This window comes from Centropristis striata, chromosome 14, assembly GCF_030273125.1.
Source record: "Centropristis striata isolate RG_2023a ecotype Rhode Island chromosome 14, C.striata_1.0, whole genome shotgun sequence".
Lineage (NCBI taxonomy): Eukaryota > Metazoa > Chordata > Actinopteri > Perciformes > Serranidae > Centropristis > Centropristis striata.
The window spans coordinates 14,802,765-14,830,737 of NC_081530.1; the positions used below are offsets into that span (position 1 = coordinate 14,802,765).

A 27,973-nucleotide genomic window follows, 5' to 3' on the forward strand; every position below is an offset into this window, starting at 1 on the left:
CAGTAAAATAATAACAATAACAATAATAATAAAATACAAAAATAATAAACAACAGTAATGTATATAGGAAAGTCAATACAATATTTTAAATAGTAGTAGTTAAGTTCATGTATAGTGTACTATAGTATATTCTTAATATTGTGTATTATATAGATATAAATCTTAAATTTATAAAGTATGCAGTTATTCTTGTATTCTGTATCAAGCTTGTTTAATTGATTTCTTGTGTATTTATTTTGTATTGATATATATTACTCTCTTCTAGTGTTATGTGTATATTTACTGAGCATTTACTTTCTATCTATCCATCTAATCCTGTTACATAAAAAAAGAGTGCTGCAGTCCCACACACACCTCAAACCTCAGCAGTGACAGAGGAATGTGGTGACACAGGCGTGCTCCTCCCTTGAGGTGACACAACAGGATAATTTAAGCCTTTGGTCTGACATACGCTGCAGACACTACATGCAGATGGCACTAATTCCTTGTAATTGCCTTATTCAGACAATGTGATAATAACGCATTAGACCCACTCCTCCTCTTCCAGTAAAGTGTTGATGAGGCACCAACATGGGTGCCAAGAGGATTTATATAACTCCTTTGTTTGTGACTTTCTTTGACCTGTAAAACGCCTTTCTTCTTTATCGTCATCTGTTGTCATTTCTCAAGAGGGACAACACAAAGTTGAGCTATTACATTGTGACTGAAGAGGATAATAAAGCGCATGCACGTACACACACTCATACAATCACTTGTAGCAGATTTATTTATCATATTTTGCCTTCATTTTAGTATTCACAGGCCACATGGCCATATCTTCTTCAGCTGGATATTACAACATTAGTTTCTTTCTTCATTGTCAGCAGTAGTTTATATGCACTCATTATGTAACACAACATGCATTTCATCCTTCATTCAAAGTACTTCATTCATTTTGCTGGTTGTGCATCTGACTAAAAGCTGCTCACAAGAATTTTTCAATTTCTTCCACTAACCGATTTTGTTTCACACAAAAAAAATCAATATACACCTTCATAAAACATCCTTCTAACCCTTTAGAATCAACAGTTTTTGTAAAAGCAATTATAAAATGAGCATTCTCCTTCATTATCACAACATATATTATTCTTATTATAGAAATAAGGTAAACATCTTATGAACAATATTTTCCTGGAGCATATCACACTTAAGAGAGTGTTGAGAGGAGTAGAGTTGCAATGACATAAAAAGGAAAATGGGCAAGTATTTTGATTATCAATTAATCATTAAACTAATTTTTCATGCAAAAATGGCAGAAAATACTGTTTTTTTAAGCCTAAAGTAGTTAGTTATAGTTGTATCATAATAATCCAATTATATTTGGTGTTGTGGCTTACAAAAGACATCACCTTGGATATTTTTCACTATTTTCTGACATTTTAAAGACCAAGCGACTAATCGATTAATAGAGAAATTAATTGGCAGATTAGTCGATGATAAAAATAATTATTTACTGCAGCCATAATCTTGAGTATTGACAGAAAATTGGATTGTGCTCTTTTAAAAAGGTTGTAGGTAATTTTATGATTTGTCCAACGATGCACTGAAACAGAGCTCTTAAGTGCTTACAGCAATAGTACTGTATCTCTTCTTTTGTTCTTTGATTATGGGATATTAATGGTGGAAAGGTTTCGAAAACCATCCTTAAGAACAATTATATATTAAATTTCAAATCCTTTTTGTTTCTGTGGCCATCTGGCACAAGTCCTTCAACAAAAATGTCCAAATTTCCTACATGTCCTAAATGTCATACACCACATAACCTCATTCCTGCAGTATTGGGCTAAAACTTGAATGCTCCTTGTCATCTTCTTCATCACCATCGTTACAAACAGCAGACCTCTCGGTATGCCTCAAGAGAGTGAGGCACATTCATGTACTTAATACCCTCTCCTTTTCTTCAAGCATCTCCTCATAAAGCAGTCTTTGATGACCACCGTGTCCTCCTCACCGTCACCGCTTGTCCTCCTTCCCTGATGGCACATTATCTGTCTCTTTCTCCTGTATAGGAAGGCTCGAACGCACCCTTTGCTTCTGTCTATATCGACCTGAGCGTGACACATTCATGTTCCTGCGACACGTCTGCTCGTTGAACACCGACTCCAGCTGGGAGTCGTCGTAGGTGTCGTCACTGAGGAGGCTGGTGTTTCTGCTGGACTCGACGCTGGTCTTGGAGGCTGCGGGGTCTTTTTGCTTCTCGGGCCGTTGTGCAAAAGGGTCAAAGTCCGGGTCCAAGGCATGGGATGTAGTACTGGTGTCCTTGGAGGCTCCTGTCTTCTTCTTCGGCAGGAATGCCTTCCACCATTTGGGCCTCTCTGTCATCTTGGCCTGTAGGGAACAAACTAGGAACAGGGAACGTACACCATAAGCATCAGTTTTATTTTAAGTCATATAGTTTAATGTTAAGTTTTGTCTTTGTGACCTTTGTTGTATGACTTTGTGACCTTTGTGACCCCTCTTGTTTGTAATTTAGTGTATTTTTAAGGAATGTTATTGCTAAAATTTTAATGTTTGTTATTTTTCCTTTTGTATGGTATTATTTAACATATTTACCCTTGTCAAGCACATTTTTTTAACCTCTATCTTTTCTATGCAAAAATAACTTACTCACTTACTTCTAACCTCTCTCCTGATAAGCTACCCTCTAATTTACAATAATGGAAATTATTATTACAAAATATAAAACTGTTTGCACTGTCATGTTTTGGGTTCAGTATGATATATTTCATCATTGTCCTAATATTTGTCATGCTCCACATCCACATCCTCAACCTCACAACCATTACAAATACTGTTTTCTGTTTTCTCTCTACAATTGGAAGTGATTTAATTTCACCTCTCTCTCTATTTAGCTTTTTTTTTCTCCACCAGCTAATCCTACGAATAACCAGTGTAACCATGTTTACCTTCTCTGTAAAACTGGTTTAATGAGTCGTGAGAACAGAAGAGCAAAGCAAAGCCGTGATTCACAGGTGAACAATGTGCAAAAAAAGCTCTCATGAACACTTACCTGAGCTACAGTAGCGTAGTGAAGCGAGTGGACGCTCAAAACGACCCGAAACAAAGTGTATTTTTACACTTTTTCTGAGATATTAATCCACAGGACGGGTCGTCTTCTTCAGTGGTGGCTAGTGACAGCAGTCCTTCAAGGGGTCGCAGCAGTATCCATTTTGCAGACGAACCAGGTATCTCTTCCCTCCCACCTGGAGCCAAAAAGTGTCATTTTCCTCCTTCTGCTGCCGTCAAATATCTTTACTCTTCCTCTGATATTCTCCACAACAGAACACATGAATTGCCACATTTATAAGGAGCGGTCTCTTTTACTGAACCAGCAGGTCTCCGCCTCCGAAACTCTCACCTCGGGAGCACCTGTCCTCACTCCTCATTGGATGAACTCTCAGGGTCTGTCACGTGAGCCTCCGCTCAGGTGAATCCACTGTGGTGGTGGGCGGGGCTGGCGGTTGCGTGGCAACATAGTTTACCCCATGGGAGCGTGCGCCTCTTCAGTGACAGATTAAAAAAAGAGCCCTTTGTGTCACCTGAACCCAACCCAAGTCAGAGAGCCAAATTATGCTCCAGTTTTGGACGCCCAGTAGTTTAGGCCACAATTACTTCTGCGTCGTCATGACAGAAATGGAATGGGAAAGTGAATTGTTTATAGCCTATATTAATAGCAGCAGCGTGGCTAAACCAGGCTATGGTTTAAAAGAGGCCCTGTGACATCATCAGAGGGGGCCTGCGACAGGAAGAACTCTGAAATAACATTAGTGCACTAGACCTGCAATTGTTGCTGTTGTTAGTTCACATTAAGTGAGGGGAAGCAGCTCAGCCTGGCGCCGGTTTCACCTGCTAAGCTACTTGTTACACTTGATTCTTCCATCTCCTGGGTCACTTTCCTGTAGTTTTTGTATACCAGTCTGTCTGTCCGACTCCTTGTCTGTCAGAATGACACATGACCAGGACACATTCGTTTTACCCTGGCTTCAGTCCAGAGTTACATACAGCCACACATAGCCTACAGATCTGCTCAGGTTTGAGTTTTTATAGGTCAGAATATTTTTCTGATGCTTTAACTTTAGTCAGATTTATAATACATGATTTTCACTTTTTACACTATTGTATTACTACTTTTACTTAATTAACAGATCTAAGTACTTCTCTCATCACAAGTTATTTAAATATTGGCCCACATGCCCTGCAGCTCTTTTGTAGCATGGTCCACTGGAGCTGTCGTCCCAATGAACTAAACAGTTATGAAGATAAAGCAAGTGTCTTGCTGGAGCCGATGATAACTGATGGATTATTTAGGATTCATAAACCGTTTATAAAGGATGCTCTATTAGAAGATTTTGCATAATTAGTTGTGGCTTGGGCGCAGTGGTTAGCACTACACTTATGTATATGTCTTGTGTATGTTTGCCCACAGTACATGCAGGTCAGGGTAATTAAGTTAATTGGTGGCTCTAATTTCCCTGTAGGTGTGAATGGTTGGAAAGTGAGAAGGGGTTACAGATGATAGATGGGCAGTGGTTAACAATCTTATCATGGTGAGATGAAATACAATGAACAACATTGTTGCCAACAATGAAATGTGTCCACATCCTCAGTATAAAAACATAAAATATACAATATGTCAAACTACACTATCTCAGTAATACTAACCTTCCTTATACAGATCTCTATTTCCACATGGATTGATTTGTAATCAGTGCTTTGTGTAGTGCATGGAACATATCTTTTTATTATTTATATGTGTATTAAAATGTATCACGAATTAACAATGTGCACAGTGACTTTATTAAGTATATGACAAGCTAAAATGCCACAACATTCAAGACACAAAAGTCTTGGAAACTGGTACGGATACACTTTTATAAAAAAATTAGCTCACATGAAAAATCACAGTTTTAGTAATAGTGAATGTCAGAACAGGAACACCAACATTGTTCTCCATATGAAATATGTTTTACACTGCATATGTGTGATATTCAACTTGTTATGCATTCATCAATACAAAGTAGTAGATAGATAGTTATAGAGATACAACCTTTTTCTTATTATGCTGTGTTTAGTCTATGGGCACATAGCAAGATGTATAGTGTGATAAGAAAATCTCAATTTTCAGCCCAATGGTATGAATAATATTTCAAAATGTCTCAAGTTTGTGCTTAGGAGAACCCAAAGAACCCAAATGGAAATTCAAAATTTCAGTTGCGGACACATTTTTATCCATTGTGTAAGGCCAAGTTTCGAAGTGTCAGTTGAATAAATGTTATCTTCCACATGTCATTGTGCTAGATGTGGTGTTTCTCGGTATGCCCTTTGGAATCCCAAATGGTTTCTGTGTGGGTCGGTGCCAAGAGGGAAGACCTGGTCTGAGTCTCTGAGTCTCAAAACAATGAAAAACAGAAACAGAGAGAGGAGGAAGCAACCAGGGGATGCCTTTTGTCTCCCCCCCCCTCCCTCCTCCAAACTTAGAGTGAAAGTTTTCATGGCAACAGGAATGTGTATCGTTTCTGTTTCTCTCTCTCTCCTTCAGCAACAGGTGGCCTGCATACCTGGGGGACGCCCTCTCCTCTCGTCTCCCATCCCAGCCGAAACTCAGAGGAGTCATTTCTTCACTTCACCACACACAGAATGCTGCCCTTAACTGTACTTCATCCCACCTGCACACACATACACATACAGGTAAGCATGAATGCAGTGGACGCTCATATATACACATTTCTACACATATACACATAGATACACGCTGAAGACCAGGGATGCTCAACTTGATTTGTCTTGGAGCCGTGTTTGAAAAATGAGGTTAATAAATAAATATTAATAGTATTTATCAGATAAAATATAATAAAAAAATCTCATCTTCTTTAACTGATTTTTTTAAACTTAATTAACTTAGCCCAAGGTCTGATCTTTCACAGGCACTTTTAAAAAATAAAAAACTTTTTATAAGCTTAATGTTGATTTTACATTAAAAGTATTTAAAAAAAACAGTTTGAATTAATTTATTTTTTATTGTGAATTAGAAAAGGGGCCATCCAGCAACCCGTCATAGGCTGCAAGTTAAATATCACCACTGTACACAATGCAGATGACCCTTCAGATAATACTCTAGGGGTGCAACTATTGTCAATTAATTAGGAATGTCTTTTGTAAATGTCACTACCATAATATTTTTTAGGTCTGTAAAATATAAGAAAATGCTGAAAATTCTGCATCACAATTTTGCAGAACCAAAGGTTCTAGTTGTATCCAGCCAAGAGTATAAATCCCAAAGATGTTGTATTTAATTATTTTTATTTTTATTTTAGAACAGGAGATCCTTACACTTAGTAAGGTGGAACTGGTAAATCTTAGTTGTTATCTGATAAATTATCTAGAAAAGTCAAAATAATCAATTACTAATTCAACATTTCCTGCTCTCCTTACCCACACACAGTGTTCCTTTCTTCTACACAGCATCAAAACCACAGGATGTAATCATATCACCTCTTAGTTTTGTGTTTCCTCTCCAACTCGCTGTCCCATATCTCCATATCTGCTTTCCTCACCACAAACCACAGCCAGTCTCACTGAAAGTTGATCATTAACTTCAACCTGGTCAGATAAAGAAAACATCTATGTAGAGATGTTTCGGATAGAGCTGCTCTGTTAACATCGTGTCTCCACCCTGGGGAGCATATCTCTCATTAGACACCTTCCAGTTCTGACTGACAGATTTACTCAGGGTGAAATCTGAGCATAAGCCCATTGAGACTGAGAGGCATGTGGTGAATGTTTGCAGAAAACTAAGTGACGTTACGAGAGATTGGAACAGCGATTGCATAATGGAATACCCTGCACCTGTCTCTGTTTCTGTCTCGGTAATGGCTGACTCTCTTCCAATGAAAACTATATGACTCAACATCTCTTTCTTCATGACAACCAGCCATAACACAAGGATGGAGATTTTACCTTCAGTTGTTTTAAAATACAAATTCAGAAAGTTTTCTTTCATGCACTGGTCAAATTATCTATAAGCTGTTGTCTTCTTTCTAGTGGAAAGAAAACATCAAACATACGCATGGGTGTTTAGGTGACTACACTTTATCTATTTACATCTCAGATTTCAGATTTAATTCACCAAAAGTTAGTAGTAGAGAAAGCTAATTTGCATATTCAAATGTAAGATTTCTGATTACTTGTAACACAAAAAATGTCTTAGTGCTCAACAAATTTATTAGACCACTAGTTTGCACTACAGCTGTCCTAAATTAACAGCATTAGGAATTACCAAAACCATTGTTTATGTTTCTGTAATGGTTAATGCACCAGTATGTAGAAGCTCTATAACCAAAATGATACTTTAAATGCTAAAATATGAATATTATTGTTATCCATGAACTTTCAAATTCACTGTTTTACAAAAAAACTGTAAAAAAAATAGTAAAGCACATTGTTATTTCTTGATTAAGATGTTAAATTATAGTTGTTTACTTGCATTCCTGAAAAGAAAAATTAGTTTAAGGGGTTGAATGTTCCGCCTGATTCATTTGTGACTTCTCAGATAAGACCAGCTATGTAGGTAATCAACTGCAGTTTCACAGTGATAACATTAAGTATTTTTACCATATCCACCTGCAGTGTCTCCCCATTAATTACTATTTTGCTAGTTTTTGCAGATGCATGAACTCAAACTATTGTTTTATTAGGTGTTTGTTACTGGAATTTGATTATTAATAGCATGCAATGGTCAATAATCATGATAAAGCATAAGTATTAGGTGCTGTTGACAAGGTCATGGGTGAGACAAATTTAGAACCACATGGACATACCAAAGTGACTCACTCAACCATGCCTAAATATTTATGTTGACTCTGATGTTCAAACTACGTGTCTCGTCTACGCTGGTGTTTTTGTGTGTGATGACGGTGTGTGTTTTCATCACGCATGTGCCATGTGCGTACAAGGGCAGTAAGTCATTGTGACATGATAAACCTGAAAATCTCCGTCATTGTGCAGCATTGTACAACAGGTTGAGCTGAGGTGTGCTAACCATGGGAAAGAGAGCAGGAAGGCAGCCAGTTGGACTGGTAGAGTCACATCACAAAAAACTCTCAAAGGAAGTGAGTGGCTGCTGTATCGAAGGACAAGGACAGACCTGGTTTACTGGCCTTCTGTCTGTCTGGCTGCACACACACTTCAGGGCTCTTTAAACACTGGTTACCTTACACATAAACAAGTGTATACATTCCAATCCACAACTAATGGTTACAGGAGTCAAATAGTAGAAGAAAATCTACTAACTAAACAAATCAGCTGGCATCTCTTCCCAAGCATTTGGGTGGAGCAGGCCGAGATCTGTTCTTGTGAATGGAATGAGTTTCGATTGTATTGCACTGTGTGCTTGATTTGTGGATTGCATTGTTTGGCCGGTTTTCCTCTGTACTTATTGGAGTTATTGTACAGGGAGTAAAGCATCTGAAACTCACCGCAGACACTAAAGATGAAACCTGCAGGAATGCAGAAAGGAATTTGACTTTACTGGTAATTTTCTTTTTTGTGTGTGTCTCTTTCTCCCAAATACTATTCTCATAACAAATGGAAGAGCACACAGATACAGGGTTGCCCAAAAGTTGGAATAATTTGTTTTTGGACACAATCCTCTGTTAATTGTGGTTTCATTTTCATTGTGATATGTTCGGAAAAGATTTATTAATAAAGTTTTGATAAGATACACTTTATCTGTCAAGAATAAATAACATTGTCACTATCATTTCATAGCAAGAGGTAAAAATATTTTATTCCAACTTTATGAGCAACCCTGTATAAACATGCAGTTACACACACACACACACACACACACACACAAACAAACACAAAAACACACACACACACACACACACACACACACACACACTTAATTCTTCATCTTCCATTTTACACTTAAACTTCAGGGTATAAAGAATGAGGGACAAAAAATGACATTAGTAGAAATAAATTAATTAATAAATGAATGTATAAATAAATAAATACATTTATAAATAAATCCATGTGGAAATGTAAAACTCAATGTGGGAATTAATTAATTAATTAGAAACAAATAGCTTCAGAAATACCTAGATCAATAATAAAATATGTGTAAAAATATTTACATTTATTTTTTGCATTTACTTATACAAAGTTTTATTTATTCATACATTTATTTTATTTTATTTTATTTATATCTATATTTTTATTTTATTTTGGGTTTTTACCCAAAAATTTACCTGGACATAGAGCTCCCAGACTTCATCAGTGCACTTAGACAGACATATTTAATTTCAAGAATGAGGCTGTGAACAACCTCACTTCAAAAAAATGTTATTTTTACTATTTTTTCTGTGATTACAGATTTGTTGCTGCTGGTAACAAGTGAGAGTAAATCAAAACAGGAAAGTTGGGGGCCGTAAAACTAAATCAACGAACTGAAGGCAATGGCAGACTTCCATTAGCAGTATTGGAAGAAGTATTCAGATCCCTTACTTAAGTTATACCACACTAATACCACACTGTTCAATTTCTCCACTACAAGTAAAATTCAGTATCAAAATGTACTTAAAGTATCAAAAGTAAAAGTATTTGTTATGCAGAATGGCCCCACTCAGATAGTTACATATAACCCTATTATATTATATTATATTATTATTATTATTATTATTATTATTTATGCATTCATGTAAGCAGCATTTTACTGTTGTCCAGGTAGGGCTCATTTTAACTACTTAATATACTGTATGTGTTTTAATTTATAAACCTAATCATTTTAGATTGATTGTATTTTTTCATGTTAAATATTGACCTTGTCTTTCAAAGAACTATGAATCAAGACCATCTATATTTGAAACAATAAGATGGTGAAAAATATAGTGTGAAAAGTGGCACCATCTTTTTAATTAATACACAAACATTGAAAGAGTATTGTTCTTCCCATATAGAGTAGCAACAAGGTTGTTGTTGTTTTTTTTTAACTCTAAATGTAAATATTTAGTAATGATAATGTTTAGTTCATAAAAATATTCTTTTAATGAAAAGCTAGATTGACGTCTATAATTTCCTTCCTGGCAGTTGTCTGTTTCTGCCACCTACTGGTGTAAGCATGCTACTGCAAAGCCCTGCCCAACCCAAACATCCCCAAACCTCTGAGTGTGTGAGTATATGTGTGTGACATGGCATCCCTATGAATCTGAACATATCACTTCAGTACCAACCCATAAGAACCCACGGTGACACGGGTGTCACAAACATTTTAAATGTTCTGGAATCTCCCATATTCAGCTTTATGCTTGACCTAAACTCATTAAGTCCCTAAGCAACACATACTCAACACCCTGGTGTGGTGGTCATGTGACTGTGACAGGAAGTGACTTCTCCAAAATATGTGTGACTGGAAACAGAAATCTAAAAAAGTAGCTAATTTCAAAAAGCTTATTTTTTGTTACTTGGCTAAGTTAAAACCCATTTAACAATTCTAATCCCTTAAAAATGTGTCCTTTATTGCATTCAACCTGTTCTGACCAAATTTCTTGACCAAATTAATATAAAACAAGTTACAAAAATGAATGAATGAACCCTTTATATACGTATACGTCACATCGGGCTTTTAACCTAAAAATCGTCATGGAAAACCTGATGTGACGTATTTGTCACAATAACAAAAATGGTAATAGGCCACTCAATTATTTTCACTGTTTAAATTATTTTTGAATTAATATATGCTCTGCTGTTCAATTTAAAGTACATTTGACTAAATATAAACAAAAAATAATCCTATATATTAGCCTGATCTCCTCCTGTGCAGTTGAGCCTCAGGACAAAGCTCAACACTGGAGCAAATCAGACAAGGCATTAGTGGAGGTCAACAGGCCACACATTTTAAAGAAGTACAACACTTTCATGGGTAGCATAAATAAAAACAACAATAGAAAAAAACACAGAATAGAACAAGGACTCTTAAGAAGTTAAAAAAGATCAGTTGGTAGAATGGTTGACAAGATGAAGGTAATTAAACTGGTGACATGATGGCAACAATGCTATGGTGAACCGTGTGAACCGGTGACTCTGTCGCTGAGACCATGTGAACCAGTAACTCTGCCTCTGAGACCATGTGAACCAGTAACTCTGCCTCTGAGACCATGCGAACCAGTAACTCTCCCGCTAAGACCATGCGAACCGGCGACTGCCACTGAGACCATGCGAACCGGTGACTGCTACTGAGACCATGTGAACCGGTGACTGCCACCGAGACCGTGCGAACCGGCGACTGTGTCGCTGAGACCATGTGAACCAGTAACTCTGCCGCTGAGACCATGTGAACCAGTAACTCTGCCTCTGAGACCATGCAAAAAAGTAACTCTCCCGCTAAGACCATGCGAACCGGCGACTGCCACTGAGACCATGCGAACCGGTGACTGCTACTGAGACCATGTGAACCGGCGACTGCCACCGAGACCATGCGAACCGGCGACTGTGTCGCTGAGAGACCATGTGAACCGGTGACTCTGTCGCTGAGACCATGTGAACCAGTAACTCTGCCACTGAGACCATGTGAACCAGTAACTTTGTCGCTGAGACCATGTAAACCAGTAACTCTGCCTCTGAGACCATGCAAACAAGTAACTCTCCCGCTAAGACCATGCGAACCGGCGACTGCCACTGAGACCATGCGAACCGGCGACTGCTACTGAGACCATGTGAACCGGCGACTGCCACCGAGACCATGCGAACCGGCGACTGTGTCGCTGAGAGACCATGTGAACCGGTGACTCTGCCGCTGAGACCATGTGAACCAGTAACTTTGTCGCTGAGACCATGCAAACCAGTAACTCTGCCTCTGAGACCATGCAAACCAGTAACTCTCCCGCTAAGACCATGCGAACCGGCGACTGCCACTGAGACCATGCGAACCGGCGACTGCTACTGAGACCATGTGAATCGGCGACTGCCACCGAGACCATGCGAACCGGCGACTGTGTCGCTGAGAGACCATGTGAACCGGTGACTCTGTCGCTGAGACCATGTGAACCAGTAACTTTGTCGCTGAGACCATGTGAACCAGTAAGTCTGCCTCTGAGACCATGCAAACCAGTAACTCTGCCTCTGAGACCATGCAAACCAGTAACTCTCCCGCTAAGACCATGCGAACCGGCGACTGCCACTGAGACCATGCGAACCGGCGACTGCTACTGAGACCATGTGAACCGGTGACTGCCACCGAGACCATGCGAACCGGCGACTGTGTCGCTGAGAGACCATGTGAACCGGTGACTCTGTCGCTGAGACCATGTGAACCAGTAACTCTGCCGCTGAGACCATGTGAACCAGTAACTTTGTCGCTGAGACCATGTGAACCAGTAACTCTGCCTCTGAGACCATGCAAACCAGTAACTCTCCCGCTAAGACCATGCGAACCGGCGACTGCCACTGAGACCATGCGAACCGGCGACTGCTACTGAGACCATGTGAACCGGCGACTGCCACCGAGACCATGCGAACCGGCGACTGTGTCGCTGAGAGACCATATGAACCGGTGACTCTGTCGCTGAGACCATGTGAACCAGTAACTCTGCCGCTGAGACCATGCGAACCAGTAACTTTGTCGCTGAGACCATGTGAACCAGTAACTCTGCCTCTGAGACCATGCAAACCAGTAACTCTGCCTCTGAGACCATGCAAACCAGAAACTCTCCCGCTAAGACCATGCGAACCGGCGACTGCCACTGAGACCATGCGAACCCGTGACTGCTACTGAGACCATGTGAACCGGCGACTGCCACCGAGACCATGTGAAACGGCGACTGTGTCGCTGAGAGACCATGTGAACCGGTGACTCTGTCGCTGAGACCATGTGAACCAGTAACTCTGCCGCTGAGACCATGTGAACCAGTAACTTTGTCGCTGAGACCATGTGAACCAGTAAGTCTGCCTCTGAGACCATGCAAACCAGTAACTCTGCCTCTGAGACCATGCAAACCAGTAACTCTCCCGCTAAGACCATGCGAACCGGCGACTGCCACTGAGACCATGCGAACCGGCGACTGCTACTGAGACCATGTGAACCGGCGACTGCCACCGAGACCATGCGAACCGGCGACTGTGTCGCTGAGAGACCATGTGAACCGGTGACTCTGTCGCTGAGACCATGTGAACCAGTAACTCTGCCGCTGAGACCATGTGAACCAGTAACTTTGTCGCTGAGACCATGTGAACCAGTAAGTCTGCCTCTGAGACCATGCGAACCAGTAACTCTCCCGCTAAGACCATGTGAACCGGTGACTACCACTGAGACCATGCGAACCGGCGACTGCTACTGAGACCATGTGAACCGGCGACTGCCACCGAGACCATGCGAACCGGCGACTGTGTCGCTGAGAGACCATATGAACCGGTGACTCTGTCGCTGAGACCATGTGAACCAGTAACTTTGTCGCTGAGACCATGTGAACCAGTAAGTCTGCCTCTGAGACCATGCAAACCAGAAACTCTCCCGCTAAGACCATGCGAACCGGCGACTGCCACTGAGACCATGCGAACCCGTGACTGCTACTGAGACCATGTGAACCGGCGACTGCCACCGAGACCATGTGAACCGGCGACTGTGTCGCTGAGAGACCATGTGAACCGGTGACTCTGTCGCTGAGACCATGTGAACCAGTAACTCTGCCGCTGAGACCATGTGAACCAGTAACTTTGTCGCTGAGACCATGTGAACCAGTAACTCTGCCTCTGAGACCATGCGAACCAGTAACTCTCCCGCTAAGACCATGCGAACCGGCGACTGCCACTGAGACCATGCGAACCGGTGACTGCTACTGAGACCATGTGAACCGGCGACTGCCACCGAGACCATGCGAACCGGCGACTGTGTCGCTGAGAGACCATATGAACCGGTGACTCTGTCGCTGAGACCATGTGAACCAGTAACTCTGCCGCTGAGACCATGTGAACCAGTAACTCTGCCGCTGAGACCATGTGAACCAGTAACTTTGTCGCTGAGACCATGTGAACCAGTAAGTCTGCCTCTGAGACCATGCAAACCAGTAACTCTGCCTCTGAGACCATGCAAACCAGTAACTCTCCCGCTAAGACCATGCGAACCGGCGACTGCCACTGAGACCATGCGAACCGGCGACTGCTACTGAGACCATGTGAACCGGCGACTGCCACCGAGACCATGCGAACCGGCGACTGTGTCGCTGAGAGACCATGTGAACCGGTGACTCTGTCGCTGAGACCATGTGAACCAGTAACTCTGCCGCTGAGACCATGTGAACCAGTAACTTTGTCGCTGAGACCATGTGAACCAGTAAGTCTGCCTCTGAGACCATGCGAACCAGTAACTCTCCCGCTAAGACCATGTGAACCGGTGACTGCCACTGAGACCATGCGAACCGGCGACTGCTACTGAGACCATGTGAACCGGCGACTGCCACCGAGACCATGCGAACCGGCGACTGTGTCGCTGAGAGACCATATGAACCGGTGACTCTGTCGCTGAGACCATGTGAACCAGTAACTTTGTCGCTGAGACCATGTGAACCAGTAAGTCTGCCTCTGAGACCATGCAAACCAGTAACTCTCCCGCTAAGACCATGCGAACCGGCGACTGCCACTGAGACCATGCGAACCGGCGACTGCTACTGAGACCATGTGAACCGGCAACTGCCACTGAGACCATGTGAACCGGCGACTGTGTCGCTGAGAGACCATGTGAACCGGTGACTCTGTCGCTGAGACCATGTGAACCAGTAACTCTGCCGCTGAGACCATGTGAACCAGTAACTTTGTCGCTGAGACCATGCAAACCAGTAACTCTGCCTCTGAGACCATGCAAACCAGTAACTCTGCCTCTGAGACCATGCAAACCAGTAACTCTGCCTCTGAGACCATGCAAACCAGTAACTCTCCCGCTAAGACCATGCGAACCGGCGACTGCCACTGAGACCATGCGAACCGGCGACTGCTACTGAGACCATTTGAACCGGCGACTGCCACCGAGACCATGCGAACCGGCGACTGTGTCGCTGAGAGACCATGTGAACCGGTGACTCTGTCGCTGAGACCATGTGAACCAGTAACTCTGCCGCTGAGACCATGTGAACCAGTAACTTTGTCGCTGAGACCATGTGAACCAGTAACTCTGCCTCTGAGACCATGCAAACCAGTAACTCTCCCGCTAAGACCATGCGAACCGGCGACTGCCACTGAGACCATGCGAACCGGCGACTGCTACTGAGACCATGTGAACCGGCGACTGCCACCGAGACCATGCGAACCGGCGACTGTGTCGCTGAGAGACCATGTGAACCGGTGACTCTGTCGCTGAGACCATGTGAACCAGTAACTCTGCCGCTGAGACCATGTGAACCAGTAACTTTGTCGCTGAGACCATGTGAACCAGTAACTCTGCCTCTGAGACCATGCAAACCAGTAACTCTCCCGCTAAGACCATGCGAACCGGCGACTGCCACTGAGACCATGCGAACCGGTGACTGCTACTGAGACCATGTGAACCGGCGACTGCCACCGAGACCATGCGAACCGGCGACTGTGTCGCTGAGAGACCATGTGAACCGGTGACTCTGTCGCTGAGACCATGTGAACCAGTAACTCTGCCACTGAGACCATGTGAACCAGTAACTTTGTCGCTGAGACCATGTAAACCAGTAACTCTGCCTCTGAGACCATGCAAACCAGTAACTCTCTCGCTAAGACCATGCGAACCGGCGACTGCCACTGAGACCATGCGAACCGGCGACTGCTACTGAGACCATGTGAACCGGCGACTGCCACCGAGACCATGCGAACCGGCGACTGTGTCGCTGAGAGACCATGTGAACCGGTGACTCTGTCGCTGAGACCATGTGAACCAGTAACTCTGCCGCTGAGACCATGTGAACCAGTAACTTTGTCGCTGAGACCATGCAAACCAGTAACTCTGCCTCTGAGACCATGCAAACCAGTAACTCTCCCGCTAAGACCATGCGAACCGGCGACTGCCACTGAGACCATGCGAACCGGCGACTGCTACTGAGACCATGTGAACCGGCGACTGCCACCGAGACCATGCGAACCGGCGACTGTGTCGCTGAGAGACCATGTGAACCGGTGACTCTGTCGCTGAGACCATGTGAACCAGTAACTCTGCCGCTGAGACCATGTGAACCAGTAACTTTGTCGCTGAGACCATGTGAACCAGTAACTCTGCCTCTGAGACCATGTGAACCAGTAACTCTCCCGCTAAGACCATGCGAACCGGCGACTGCCACTGAGACCATGCGAACCGGCGACTGCTACTGAGACCATGTGAACCGGCGACTGCCACCGAGACCATGCGAACCGGCGACTGTGTCGCTGAGAGACCATGTGAACCGGTGACTCTGTCGCTGAGACCATGTGAACCAGTAACTCTGCCGCTGAGACCATGTGAACCAGTAACTTTGTCGCTGAGACCATGCAAACCAGTAACTCTGCCTCTGAGACCATGCAAACCAGTAACTCTGCCTCTGAGACCATGCAAACCAGTAACTCTGCCTCTGAGACCATGCAAACCAGTAACTCTCCCGCTAAGACCATGCGAACCGGCGACTGCCACTGAGACCATGCGAACCGGCGACTGCTACTGAGACCATTTGAACCGGCGACTGCCACCGAGACCATGCGAACCGGCGACTGTGTCGCTGAGAGACCATGTGAACCGGTGACTCTGTCGCTGAGACCATGTGAACCAGTAACTCTGCCGCTGAGACCATGTGAACCAGTAACTTTGTCGCTGAGACCATGTGAACCAGTAACTCTGCCTCTGAGACCATGCAAACCAGTAACTCTCCCGCTAAGACCATGCGAACCGGCGACTGCCACTGAGACCATGCGAACCGGCGACTGCTACTGAGACCATGTGAACCGGCGACTGCAACCGAGACCATGCGAACCGGCGACTGTGTCGCTGAGAGACCATGTGAACCGGTGACTCTGTCGCTGAGACCATGTGAACCAGTAACTCTGCCGCTGAGACCATGTGAACCAGTAACTTTGTCGCTGAGACCATGTGAACCAGTAACTCTGCCTCTGAGACCATGCAAACCAGTAACTCTCCCGCTAAGACCATGCGAACCGGTGACTGCCACTGAGACCATGCGAACCGGCGACTGCTACTGAGACCATGTGAACCGGCGACTGCCACCGAGACCATGCGAACCGGCGACTGTGTCGCTGAGAGACCATGTGAACCGGTGACTCTGTCGCTGAGACCATGTGAACCAGTAACTCTGCCACTGAGACCATGTGAACCAGTAACTTTGTCGCTGAGACCATGTAAACCAGTAACTCTGCCTCTGAGACCATGCAAACCAGTAACTCTCTCGCTAAGACCATGCGAACCGGCGACTGCCACTGAGACCATGCGAACCGGCGACTGCTACTGAGACCATGTGAACCGGCGACTGCCACCGAGACCATGCGAACCGGCGACTGTGTCGCTGAGAGACCATGTGAACCGGTGACTCTGTCGCTGAGACCATGTGAACCAGTAACTCTGCCGCTGAGACCATGTGAACCAGTAACTTTGTCGCTGAGACCATGTGAACCAGTAACTCTGCCTCTGAGAGCATGCAAACCAGTAACTCTCCCGCTAAGACCATGCGAACCGGCGACTGCCACTGAGACCATGCGAACCGGCGACTGCCACCGAGACCATGCGAACCGGCGACTGTGTCGCTGAGAGACCATATGAACCGGTGACTCTGTCGCTGAGACCATGTGAACCAGTAACTCTGCCGCTGAGACCATGTGAACCAGTAACTTTGTCGCTGAGACCATGTGAACCAGTAAGTCTGCCTCTGAGACCATGCAAACCAGTAACTCTGCCTCTGAGACCATGCAAACCAGTAACTCTCCTGCTAAGACCATGCGAACCGGCGACTGCCACTGAGACCATGCGAACCGGCGACTGCTACTGAGACCATGTGAACCGGCGACTGCCACCGAGACCATGCGAACCGGCGACTGTGTCGCTGAGAGACCATGTGAACCGTTGACTCTGTCGCTGAGACCATGTGAACCAGTAACTCTGCCGCTGAGACCATGTGAACCAGTAACTTTGTCGCTGAGACCATGTGAACCAGTAACTCTGCCTCTGAGACCATGCAAACCAGTAACTCTCCCGCTAAGACCATGCGAACCGGCGACTGCTACTGAGACCATGTGAACCGGCGACTGCCACCGAGACCATGCGAACCGGCGACTGTGTCGCTGAGAGACCATGTGAACCGGTGACTCTGTCGCTGAGACCGTGTGAACCAGTAACTCTGCCGCTGAGACCATGTGAACCAGTAACTTTGTCGCTGAGACCATGTAAACCAGTAACTCTGCCTCTGAGACCATGCAAACCAGTAACTCTCTCGCTAAGACCATGCGAACCGGCGACTGCCACTGAGACCATGCGAACCGGCGACTGCTACTGAGACCATGTGAACCGGCGACTGCCACCGAGACCATGCGAACCGGCGACTGTGTCGCTGAGAGACCATGTGAACCGGTGACTCTGTCGCTGAGACCATGTGAACCAGTAACTCTGCCGCTGAGACCATGTGAACCAGTAACTTTGTCGCTGAGACCATGTAAACCAGTAACTCTGCCTCTGAGACCATGCAAACCAGTAACTCTCTCGCTAAGACCATGCGAACCGGCGACTGCCACTGAGACCATGCGAACCGGCGACTGCTACTGAGACCATGTGAACCGGCGACTGCCACCGAGACCATGCGAACCGGCGACTGTGTCGCTGAGAGACCATGTGAACCGGTGACTCTGTCGCTGAGACCATGTGAACCAGTAACTCTGCCGCTGAGACCATGTGAACCAGTAACTTTGTCGCTGAGACCACGTGAACCAGTAAGTCTGCCTCTGAGACCATGCAAACCAGTAACTCTGCCTCTGAGACCATGCAAACCAGTAACTCTCCCGCTAAGACCATGCGAACGGCGACTGCCACTGAGACCATGCGAACCGGCGACTGCTACTGAGACCATGTGAACCGGCGACTGCCACCGAGACCATGCGAACCGGCGACTGTGTCGCTGAGAGACCATGTGAACCGGTGACTCTGTCGCTGAGACCATGTGAACCAGTAACTCTGCCGCTGAGACCATGTGAACCAGTAACTTTGTCGCTGAGACCATGTGAACCAGTAACTCTGCCTCTGAGACCATGCAAACCAGTAACTCCCCCGCTAAGACCATGCGAACCGGCGACTGCCACTGAGACCATGCGAACCGGCGACTGCTACTGAGACCATGTGAACCGGCGACTGCCACCGAGACCATGCGAACCGGCGACTGTGTCGCTGAGAGACCATGTGAACCGGTGACTCTGTCGCTGAGACCATGTGAACCAGTAACTCTGCCGCTGAGACCATGTGAACCAGTAACTTTGTCGCTGAGACCATGTAAACCAGTAACTCTGCCTCTGAGACCATGCAAACCAGTAACTCTCTCGCTAAGACCATGCGAACCGGCGACTGCCACTGAGACCATGCGAACCGGCGACTGCTACTGAGACCATGTGAACCGGCGACTGCCACCGAGACCATGCGAACCGGCGACTGTGTCGCTGAGAGACCATGTGAACCGGTGACTCTGTCGCTGAGACCATGTGAACCAGTAACTCTGCCGCTGAGACCATGTGAACCAGTAACTTTGTCGCTGAGACCATGCAAACCAGTAACTCTGCCTCTGAGACCATGCAAACCAGTAACTCTGCCTCTGAGACCATGCAAACCAGTAACTCTGCCTCTGAGACCATGCAAACCAGTAACTCTCCCGCTAAGACCATGTGAACCAGTAACTCTGCCGCTGAGACCATGTGAACCAGTAACTTTGTCGCTAAGACCATGCGAACCGGCGACTGCCACTGAGACCATGCGAACCGGTGACTGCTACTGAGACCATGTGAACCGGTGACTGCCACCGAGACCATGCGAACCGGCGACTGTGTCGCTGAGAGACCATGTGAACCGGTGACTCTGTCGCTGAGACCATGTGAACCAGTAACTCTGCCACTGAGACCATGTGAACCAGTAACTTTGTCGCTGAGACCATGTGAACCAGTAACTCTGCCTCTGAGACCATGCAAACCAGTAACTCTCCCGCTAAGACCATGCGAACCGGCGACTGCCACTGAGACCATGCGAACCGGCGACTGCTACTGAGACCATGTGAACCGGCGACTGCCACCGAGACCATGCGAACCGGCGACTGTGTCGCTGAGAGACCATGTGAACCGGTGACTCTGTCGCTGAGACCATGTGAACCAGTAACTCTGCCGCTGAGACCATGTGAACCAGTAACTTTGTCGCTGAGACCATGCAAACCAGTAACTCTGCCTCTGAGACCATGCAAACCAGTAACTCTGCCTCTGAGACCATGCAAACCAGTAACTCTGCCTCTGAGACCATGCAAACCAGTAACTCTCCCGCTAAGACCATGCGAACCGGCGACTGCCACTGAGACCATGCGAACCGGTGACTGCTACTGAGACCATGTGAACCGGCGACTGCCACCGAGACCATGCGAACCGGCGACTGTGTCGCTGAGAGACCATGTGAACCGGTGACTCTGTCGCTGAGACCATGTGAACCAGTAACTCTGCCGCTGAGACCATGTGAACCAGTAACTTTGTCGCTGAGACCATGTGAACCAGTAACTCTGCCTCTGAGACCATGCAAACCAGTAACTCTGCCTCTGAGACCATGCAAACCAGTAACTCTCCCGCTAAGACCATGCGAACCGGCGACTGCCACTGAGACCATGCGAACCGGCGACTGCTACTGAGACCATGTGAACCGGCGACTGCCACCGAGACCATGCGAACCGGCGACTGTGTCGCTGAGAGACCATGTGAACCGGTGACTCTGTCGCTGAGACCATGTGAACCAGTAACTCTGCCGCTGAGACCATGTGAACCAGTAACTTTGTCGCTGAGACCATGTGAACCAGTAACTCTGCCTCTGAGACCATGCAAACCAGTAACTCTCCCGTTAAGACCATGCGAACCGGCGACTGCCACTGAGACCATGCGAACCGGCGACTGCTACTGAGACCATGTGAACCGGCGACTGCCACCGAGACCATGCGAACCGGCGACTCTGTCGCTGAGACCATGTGAACCAGTAACTCTGCCGCTGAGACCATGTGAACCAGTAACTTTGTCGCTGAGACCATGTGAACCAGTAACTCTGCCTCTGAGACCATGCAAACCAGTAACTCTGCCTCTGAGACCATGCAAACCAGTAACTCTCCCGCTGAGACCATGTGAACCGGTGACTCTGTCGCTGAGACCATGTGAACCAGTAACTCTGCCGCTGAGACCATGTGAACCAGTAACTTTGTCGCTGAGACCATGTGAACCAGTAACTCTGCCTCTGAGACCATGCAAACCAGTAACTCTGCCTCTGAGACCATGCAAACCAGTAACTCTCCCGCTAAGACCATGCGAACCGGCGACTGCCACTGAGACCATGCGAACCGGCGACTGCTACTGAGACCATGTGAACCGGCGACTGCCACCGAGACCATGCGAACCGGCGACTGTGTCGCTGAGAGACCATGTGAACCGGTGACTCTGTCGCTGAGACCATGTGAACCAGTAACTCTGCCGCTGAGACCATGTGAACCAGTAACTTTGTCGCTGAGACCATGTGAACCAGTAACTCTGCCTCTGAGACCATGCAAACCAGTAACTCTCCCGTTAAGACCATGCGAACCGGCGACTGCCACTGAGACCATGCGAACCGGCGACTGCTACTGAGACCATGTGAACCGGCGACTGCCACCGAGACCATGCGAACCGGCGACTGTGTCGCTGAGAGACCATGTGAACCGGTGACTCTGTCGCTGAGACCATGTGAACCAGTAACTCTCCCGCTAAGACCATGCGAACCGGCGACTGCCACTGAGACCATGCGAACCGGCGACTGCTACTGAGACCATGTGAACCGGCGACTGCCACCGAGACCATGCGAACCGGCGACTGTGTCGCTGAGAGACCATGTGAACCGGTGACTCTGTCGCTGAGACCATGTGAACCAGTAACTCTGCCGCTGAGACCATGTGAACCAGTAACTTTGTCGCTGAGACCATGCAAACCAGTAACTCTGCCTCTGAGACCATGCAAACCAGTAACTCTGCCTCTGAGACCATGCAAACCAGTAACTCTCCCGCTAAGACCATGCGAACCGGCGACTGCTACTGAGACCATGCGAACCGGCGACTGCCACCGAGACCATGCGAACCGGCGACTGTGTCGCTGAGAGACCATGTGAACCGGTGACTCTGTCGCTGAGACCATGTGAACCAGTAACTCTGCCGCTGAGACCATGTGAACCAGCAACTCTGCCTCTGAGACCATGCAAATCAGTAACTCTCCCGCTAAGACCATGCGAACCGGCGACTGCTACTGAGACCATGTGAACCGGCGACTGCTACTGAGACCATGTGAACCGGTGACTGCCACCGAGACCATGCGAACCGGCGACTGTCGCTGAGAGACCATGTGAACCGGTGACTCTGTCGCTGAGACCATGTGAACCAGTAACTCTGCCGCTGAGACCATGTGAACCAGTAACTTTGTCGCTGAGACCATGTGAACCAGTAACTCTGCCTCTGAGACCATGCGAACCATTAACTCTGCCGCTGAGACCATGCGAACCGCCGACTGCCACTGAGACCATGCAAACCGGCGACTGCCACTGAGACTCATATGTACTATGTACTAAAATACTATGTATCAATTTCTTTAAATGAGATTTGAATTTAAAGTAAAAAATAAATATTTCACCTGAAATTAATATATTATTAATGTAGGCTTATTAAGGATGTTTAACCCATCATTTCAGGACTGTCAATAATTTTTTATTTTATACAATGAGACTTGAAGAAGTTTATTATTGTGTTTGTGGTAATCTACATTTGAATGTCATTATAGTTATGTTTTAGAAGATAAAACTAATGTTAATTGCAAAATGAATGTCATTGAAAATAATGTTAATGTCATTGAAAGGCCTTGAAAATCTACCATTGCTTTTTTTGTTTGTTTGATGTCCTTCTCTCTGGGTCAGGAATTGCAAAACTATTGTAAAATTTTGAAGCAACCAAGTAGATTGATACTTGTGTATACAGATAGCTTTCCCCTGAGACACCGGTGTTGGTCTCTTGCATGCAATGTTTAGACTTACCCTCTCCGCCCCCTCCCCAGAAACAACAATTACAAATCTCACAAAAGTTTTGTTAATCTAAAAAGTTACCATCATGATGTAACCTCTCCTTGGATGGAAGTGCGTGCAATGGTTGGTTTAAAAAAAAAAGAAGATGTTTAGTATGATTGATTTGCATTAAGTTATGTATTTAAATATACATTTCATGTTTGTGTTTGTTGAAATGGAAGACATACAATGTTTTGTGTATCACTTTGTGCAGAATTAACAATTAAAGAATTTTTTAAAAAGCCTATCTTTTCAACTGGTGAACGGGGGCAAGTGGGTCCAGAGGTCATCCAGCTGTTCTTGGACTGTGGGGGTGTCTGTATTTTCAGAACCTGATGACACACAATACCAAATTTATTCATACATTATAAATACTCAATTGTGAATTAATATTTTATTATTCAAAGGAAGTAGTTAAGACAGCAGATTGTATTATCAGGCCATGTCTGTGTCCACTGTGATGGGGAAAAAAACAAACCCATACCTTGTAGACTGGAGAAGGAGTTGTGGGTGCGTTATCCATCATCCACAGCCGGCTGGTTGACGGAGGTCTTTGAGGTACCCCATGGCCGGAAGTGGTTGGGCTAAGTGGGGCAGGATCTGCAAGGTCGAGACTTGTCCAACGCACTTTCTGAGCGCGGCGTCTTGGAAGCAGTGGTCTTCCTCGTCTCACTTGGTCCTGCAATATACAATAGCCTGTACAACAATAACTCACAAAATAACACAATTGGAACAATAATATGCAACTGTAAGTGATCTGAACTAAATTAATTTGCTAACTTAACTGTCCCTAGACCAGCATAAAAAGCTAAACTATACAAACTAAATACTCTACTATAAACCAAACCTACTCCTAACCTAACCTAAATATAAATGTGCAAAAAATATGAAAAGTTAGCTTAGTCTGTCTTGAAGATGCTGGACACAGGAAACCTGGAAAAGTCAGAAAATACAGTGACTTCTATACTATATATTGAGGACCACATGCTGAAATATCTGCATCATGTGAAATACTTATTCTGATGTGAAACAACAACATGGTGATGGCTTCTCAGGTTTTAGCCTACAAAATAAATAAATACATTAATACATTAATGAGACAGCAATACTTAATTAGATGAGAGTTTGACCAAGCGTCAATTAATGAATGAACATTATTGTTACCAATTTTTTTTTACTAGTTACTAGTTTTTGTACTAATAATCTATTTTCCCCCATTCTCTGATTTAAAAATGAATAAATACATGAATAATACTAATAATATTGATTATCCCAAATACACCTTTCCTTCAGATATATTTGTATATCACTATACATGACATCACAGAACAGTGGTTGAAAGTTCTTTATGAATAATAATTTCAGTGTTTCTCAACATTACAAAAGCATTTTTAAAAAATTGCTTACCTGAAAAGGTGAAGACAAACAACTGAATGCTGAAGGTCAACGAAGAACTGGATACACAAGTCTCTTAGGTGAAGTAGTGTTTATCTAGAACAGGATGACAACCGTGAGCATTGCAGCAATGCAATAATAATGTGTAATTAATGTTTTAAATAACTGAATTAATGTATCACTTATTCATAAAAATCAGTATGAAGCTGAATATAATCATTAGAATTAAATACACACATAGCACCTCTAGAAACACAGCAACATTTTCAGCATATGTGCCCCTCTGCATCCTTTATAGATAATATAAATTTTAACTTTCTTCATACATTTTTACGTGTTTTATACATTTTTATAGCACCCATGGTCCTCAGGGGTCAAAAAGGACCTCATGACATTAGACTGGTTTTAGGAAATGTGGAAAAAAATTTTACCAACTTTTTTTTCACCTTTTAAGGTAGCTCATGACCAAAAAAAATTTCATTTTCATATTTTTTTCATTATTATTGGTCAATTTTATTAAAATATACAAATATCAAAACATAAGTTTCACTAAAAGTTGACATGACATACTTCAGGTACCAGTTGACATGACAAATTGGAAAAAAGAAATGGTAATAGTTTAGGTAATAGTCTGCTAACAGTAGTGAGTAACATTGACACTGACACAATGTAAATCTTAAATGGTGAAGTAAACTACCAGTTCATCATTACAGTACATTTCTATAGCCCTGACTCCATGGTTAAATGTATATCCCCATGATTATCTTTTCTTTTTAACCTCTCATTACCAAGTGGCATGAGTTTCAGTTTAATATTATCCAAATACACCGAATGTTCAAATTTAGCCATTGATGAGTATGACATTGGTATTACTATTACACCTTATTACATAAGAATACCAAAACATCCTCCCAAAAAACAGGACTATTATCAAGAAGCTACCATCAAAATCCACATACAATTAGCTACACATCACAGTTAAAAAAAAAATTAGTCAGGCCAACATTGTACACAAACCCTACATTAAAAATGGCATTTAGACAACATTAATCAAGGAAAATAGCATAAGCTGGCAATTTTTTTGCATTATTATATTATTATTAGCATAATGACACCTTCCCAGATAGACACAAGACAAAACACAGCAATCATAAACTGTTGTGGCCTAGATTATCAACTCACAATGCATTATAGGCTGTCTGTCAGTAGCATCAAATCAGTCAAACCATGAAATGCACTCTTAGAATCAATAGTGTTTGCTAACACCAGACACATCTACTGTTATAACAACTGTTAGCATCATGGTAACTGTAACATGGAGTAACTGTAAAGATATTCTGCCTCGACGGACCATTTATAAATTGCTTCGACATGATGCTAAAGCTAGCTCGCTAGAGAGCGCTAGCTCAGACCTAAGACCAGTAGCCGCGAATAAATTAGCAAAATAAAATGACAAACATCGTCCAAATGAAACTCAAATAACTTGCAACTACATTTCACAAAGGACATATTTTCGACAGTAGTTTAAAGTTCAAATATGAAAATGCTAACATTATAAGGCACAATTGTAACGGTAGTATGCTAGTAGTATGTCTTCTTACCTCAGACGAAAAGCCAGAGAAGCCGAGTCCCGCCAGTTTTGATGTAAATCCTGTCGGATTTACATCAAAGCCAAAACACAAGGAGCCAATCAGATTCGCCCCATAACTGTGCTCCAATCCTGTGATTCCCAACAGCTGTTCCGCAGCTGTACCAGAAATCATCAGGTGTGCCGTGGAAGATTATCCAATCTCTAAGTGAGCGGCGTGAAGTGAGAGGCAGAACAATTAAATGCTCTTCCAACAGAGTGCAGTGTATCAGTGAATCTCGCGAATTCACGCGTAATCAAGTGATATAACCGGAAGAGAATCAACATCTCATTAATGACTGGAGACAAATCCAGGGACTCTGCTCTATGAAATCTTCCTCCAGAAAATGCTAACTACAGACGCTGGAATGTTTTTAATTTCACCACCGTTATAACCGGAGCTCTACTGAGAGCACAACACTCAGTACAGTACAGCGGCATCAATCCACCGCAGTGACAGACAGGCAGTGAGACAGGTCAAGTGAAGTCAGCAGGTATTAAGTCATCAACTATGTCCATACTCCAAAACAAACCGTATACACAAACACAATAATTGAAACGCAGCTGTCCGACTCTGTCCCTCTGTGAGCCTCTTATTAAACACAACTTTCACCTCAAACAGCAGCCCTCATAAATACCCTCACCACTCTGAGCCTAAACATGAACATATCTGCAGCTCAGGATTGGTCTGAAATGACTGTCAAAAATGAAAAAGTAACCACAATAATATTAAAAAAACACCTGTCTTAAAACCCAAATTATTCCACATCAACGTCATTTAATTCCTTGGCCAGAGGAGCTCATCACAGCTGATGCAAACCTCTAAAGAAATTATTATTTTTACTTATTATTTCTTACCGTGACTCCACGTTCTCCACATCAGTCAGTCGGGTTATCCTAAATTCCGCGACCTCCCTCACCACATCTTGCAGGCTATATTCTTGTGATGTGTGCAGTTTAGCATGCGCTATTCCTTTACTTGGCCTAACTGCTTCAAATGCGTCTCCATGTGTAGTGGCAGATTTTTAAAATAAAAAAAAGCAGCTTCTGCTCAACAGAAGTATTGACAGTAGCTAGCTAAAAAAAATCATGTTGTCACCCAGACTTCTCAGACATGTTTTGCATCACACTCTTTCGTCCACAAGAAAACGTGTTCTTTCAACCTAGCCGGCCATTTGATGTCATTGTTAGCTAACGCTAATGTTAGCTAGTAATTAGCTATTACCGTTAGCATGGAGCGACATAAACTAAAACGTTTTCGTCTGATAACTATTGAAAATGGAAACATTGTTCGCATCTTCTCCATCATATTCCTGTCTCACGTTTAGCGTTTATTTATTATATTTTACGTTAAACCACCGGCGATTACTGACGTTAGTTAGCTTGACCTAGTTACCTGCTGTTGACAGGACGCTCCGGTGTCTCCGCTCGGACATCCTTCAGCTCGGACATCCTTCAGCTCGGACATCCTTCAGCTCGGACATCCTTCGGGGACAGCACGTCCTCTTCCCGGCACAGTACTCCAAATGTGCGAACATTTGTTACACATGCTTCACCACGCATGGTATGGTCCAGGTCAGCCTCCTGACAGCAGATTCAGACTCAGGACACACCGACACCAGGTGCTGCCGAGC

At 44.5% G+C, this 27,973-nt stretch overlaps 1 protein-coding gene and 1 long non-coding RNA gene across 4 annotated transcripts; both read right to left on the bottom strand.

Moving 5' to 3' along the window:
* Positions 1-762: 762 nt before the first annotated feature.
* LOC131985334 (proline-rich protein 15-like protein) lies at positions 763-3,228 on the bottom strand. Its single transcript, XM_059350394.1, has 2 exons — positions 3,050-3,228; positions 763-2,381 (listed from the first exon to the last, which is right to left on the bottom strand). The coding sequence occupies exon 2, from the start codon at positions 2,359-2,361 to the stop codon at positions 1,993-1,995; it is 369 nt and encodes a 122-aa protein (XP_059206377.1). The 5' UTR covers positions 2,362-2,381; positions 3,050-3,228; the 3' UTR covers positions 763-1,992.
* A 1,585-nt stretch (positions 3,229-4,813) lies between these two features.
* LOC131985599 (uncharacterized) lies at positions 4,814-27,929 on the bottom strand. Of its 3 annotated transcripts, none has more exons than XR_009395649.1 (4): positions 27,736-27,929; positions 23,802-24,808; positions 23,360-23,634; positions 4,814-5,705 (listed from the first exon to the last, which is right to left on the bottom strand). It is a non-coding gene; the product is annotated as an uncharacterized LOC131985599 (long non-coding RNA). The 3 variants fall into 3 exon arrangements; XR_009395647.1 differs by having other exon boundaries at positions 23,360-23,649; XR_009395648.1 differs by lacking the exon at positions 27,736-27,929 and adding an exon at positions 26,314-26,356 and having other exon boundaries at positions 23,360-23,649.
* Between the last annotated feature and the right edge of the window lie 44 nt (positions 27,930-27,973).

Coding starts and splice junctions, on each gene's coding strand:
- LOC131985334 (XM_059350394.1), bottom strand. CDS start 2,361: ATGACAGAGAGGCCCAAATGGTGGAAGGCATTCCTGCCGAAGAAGAAG.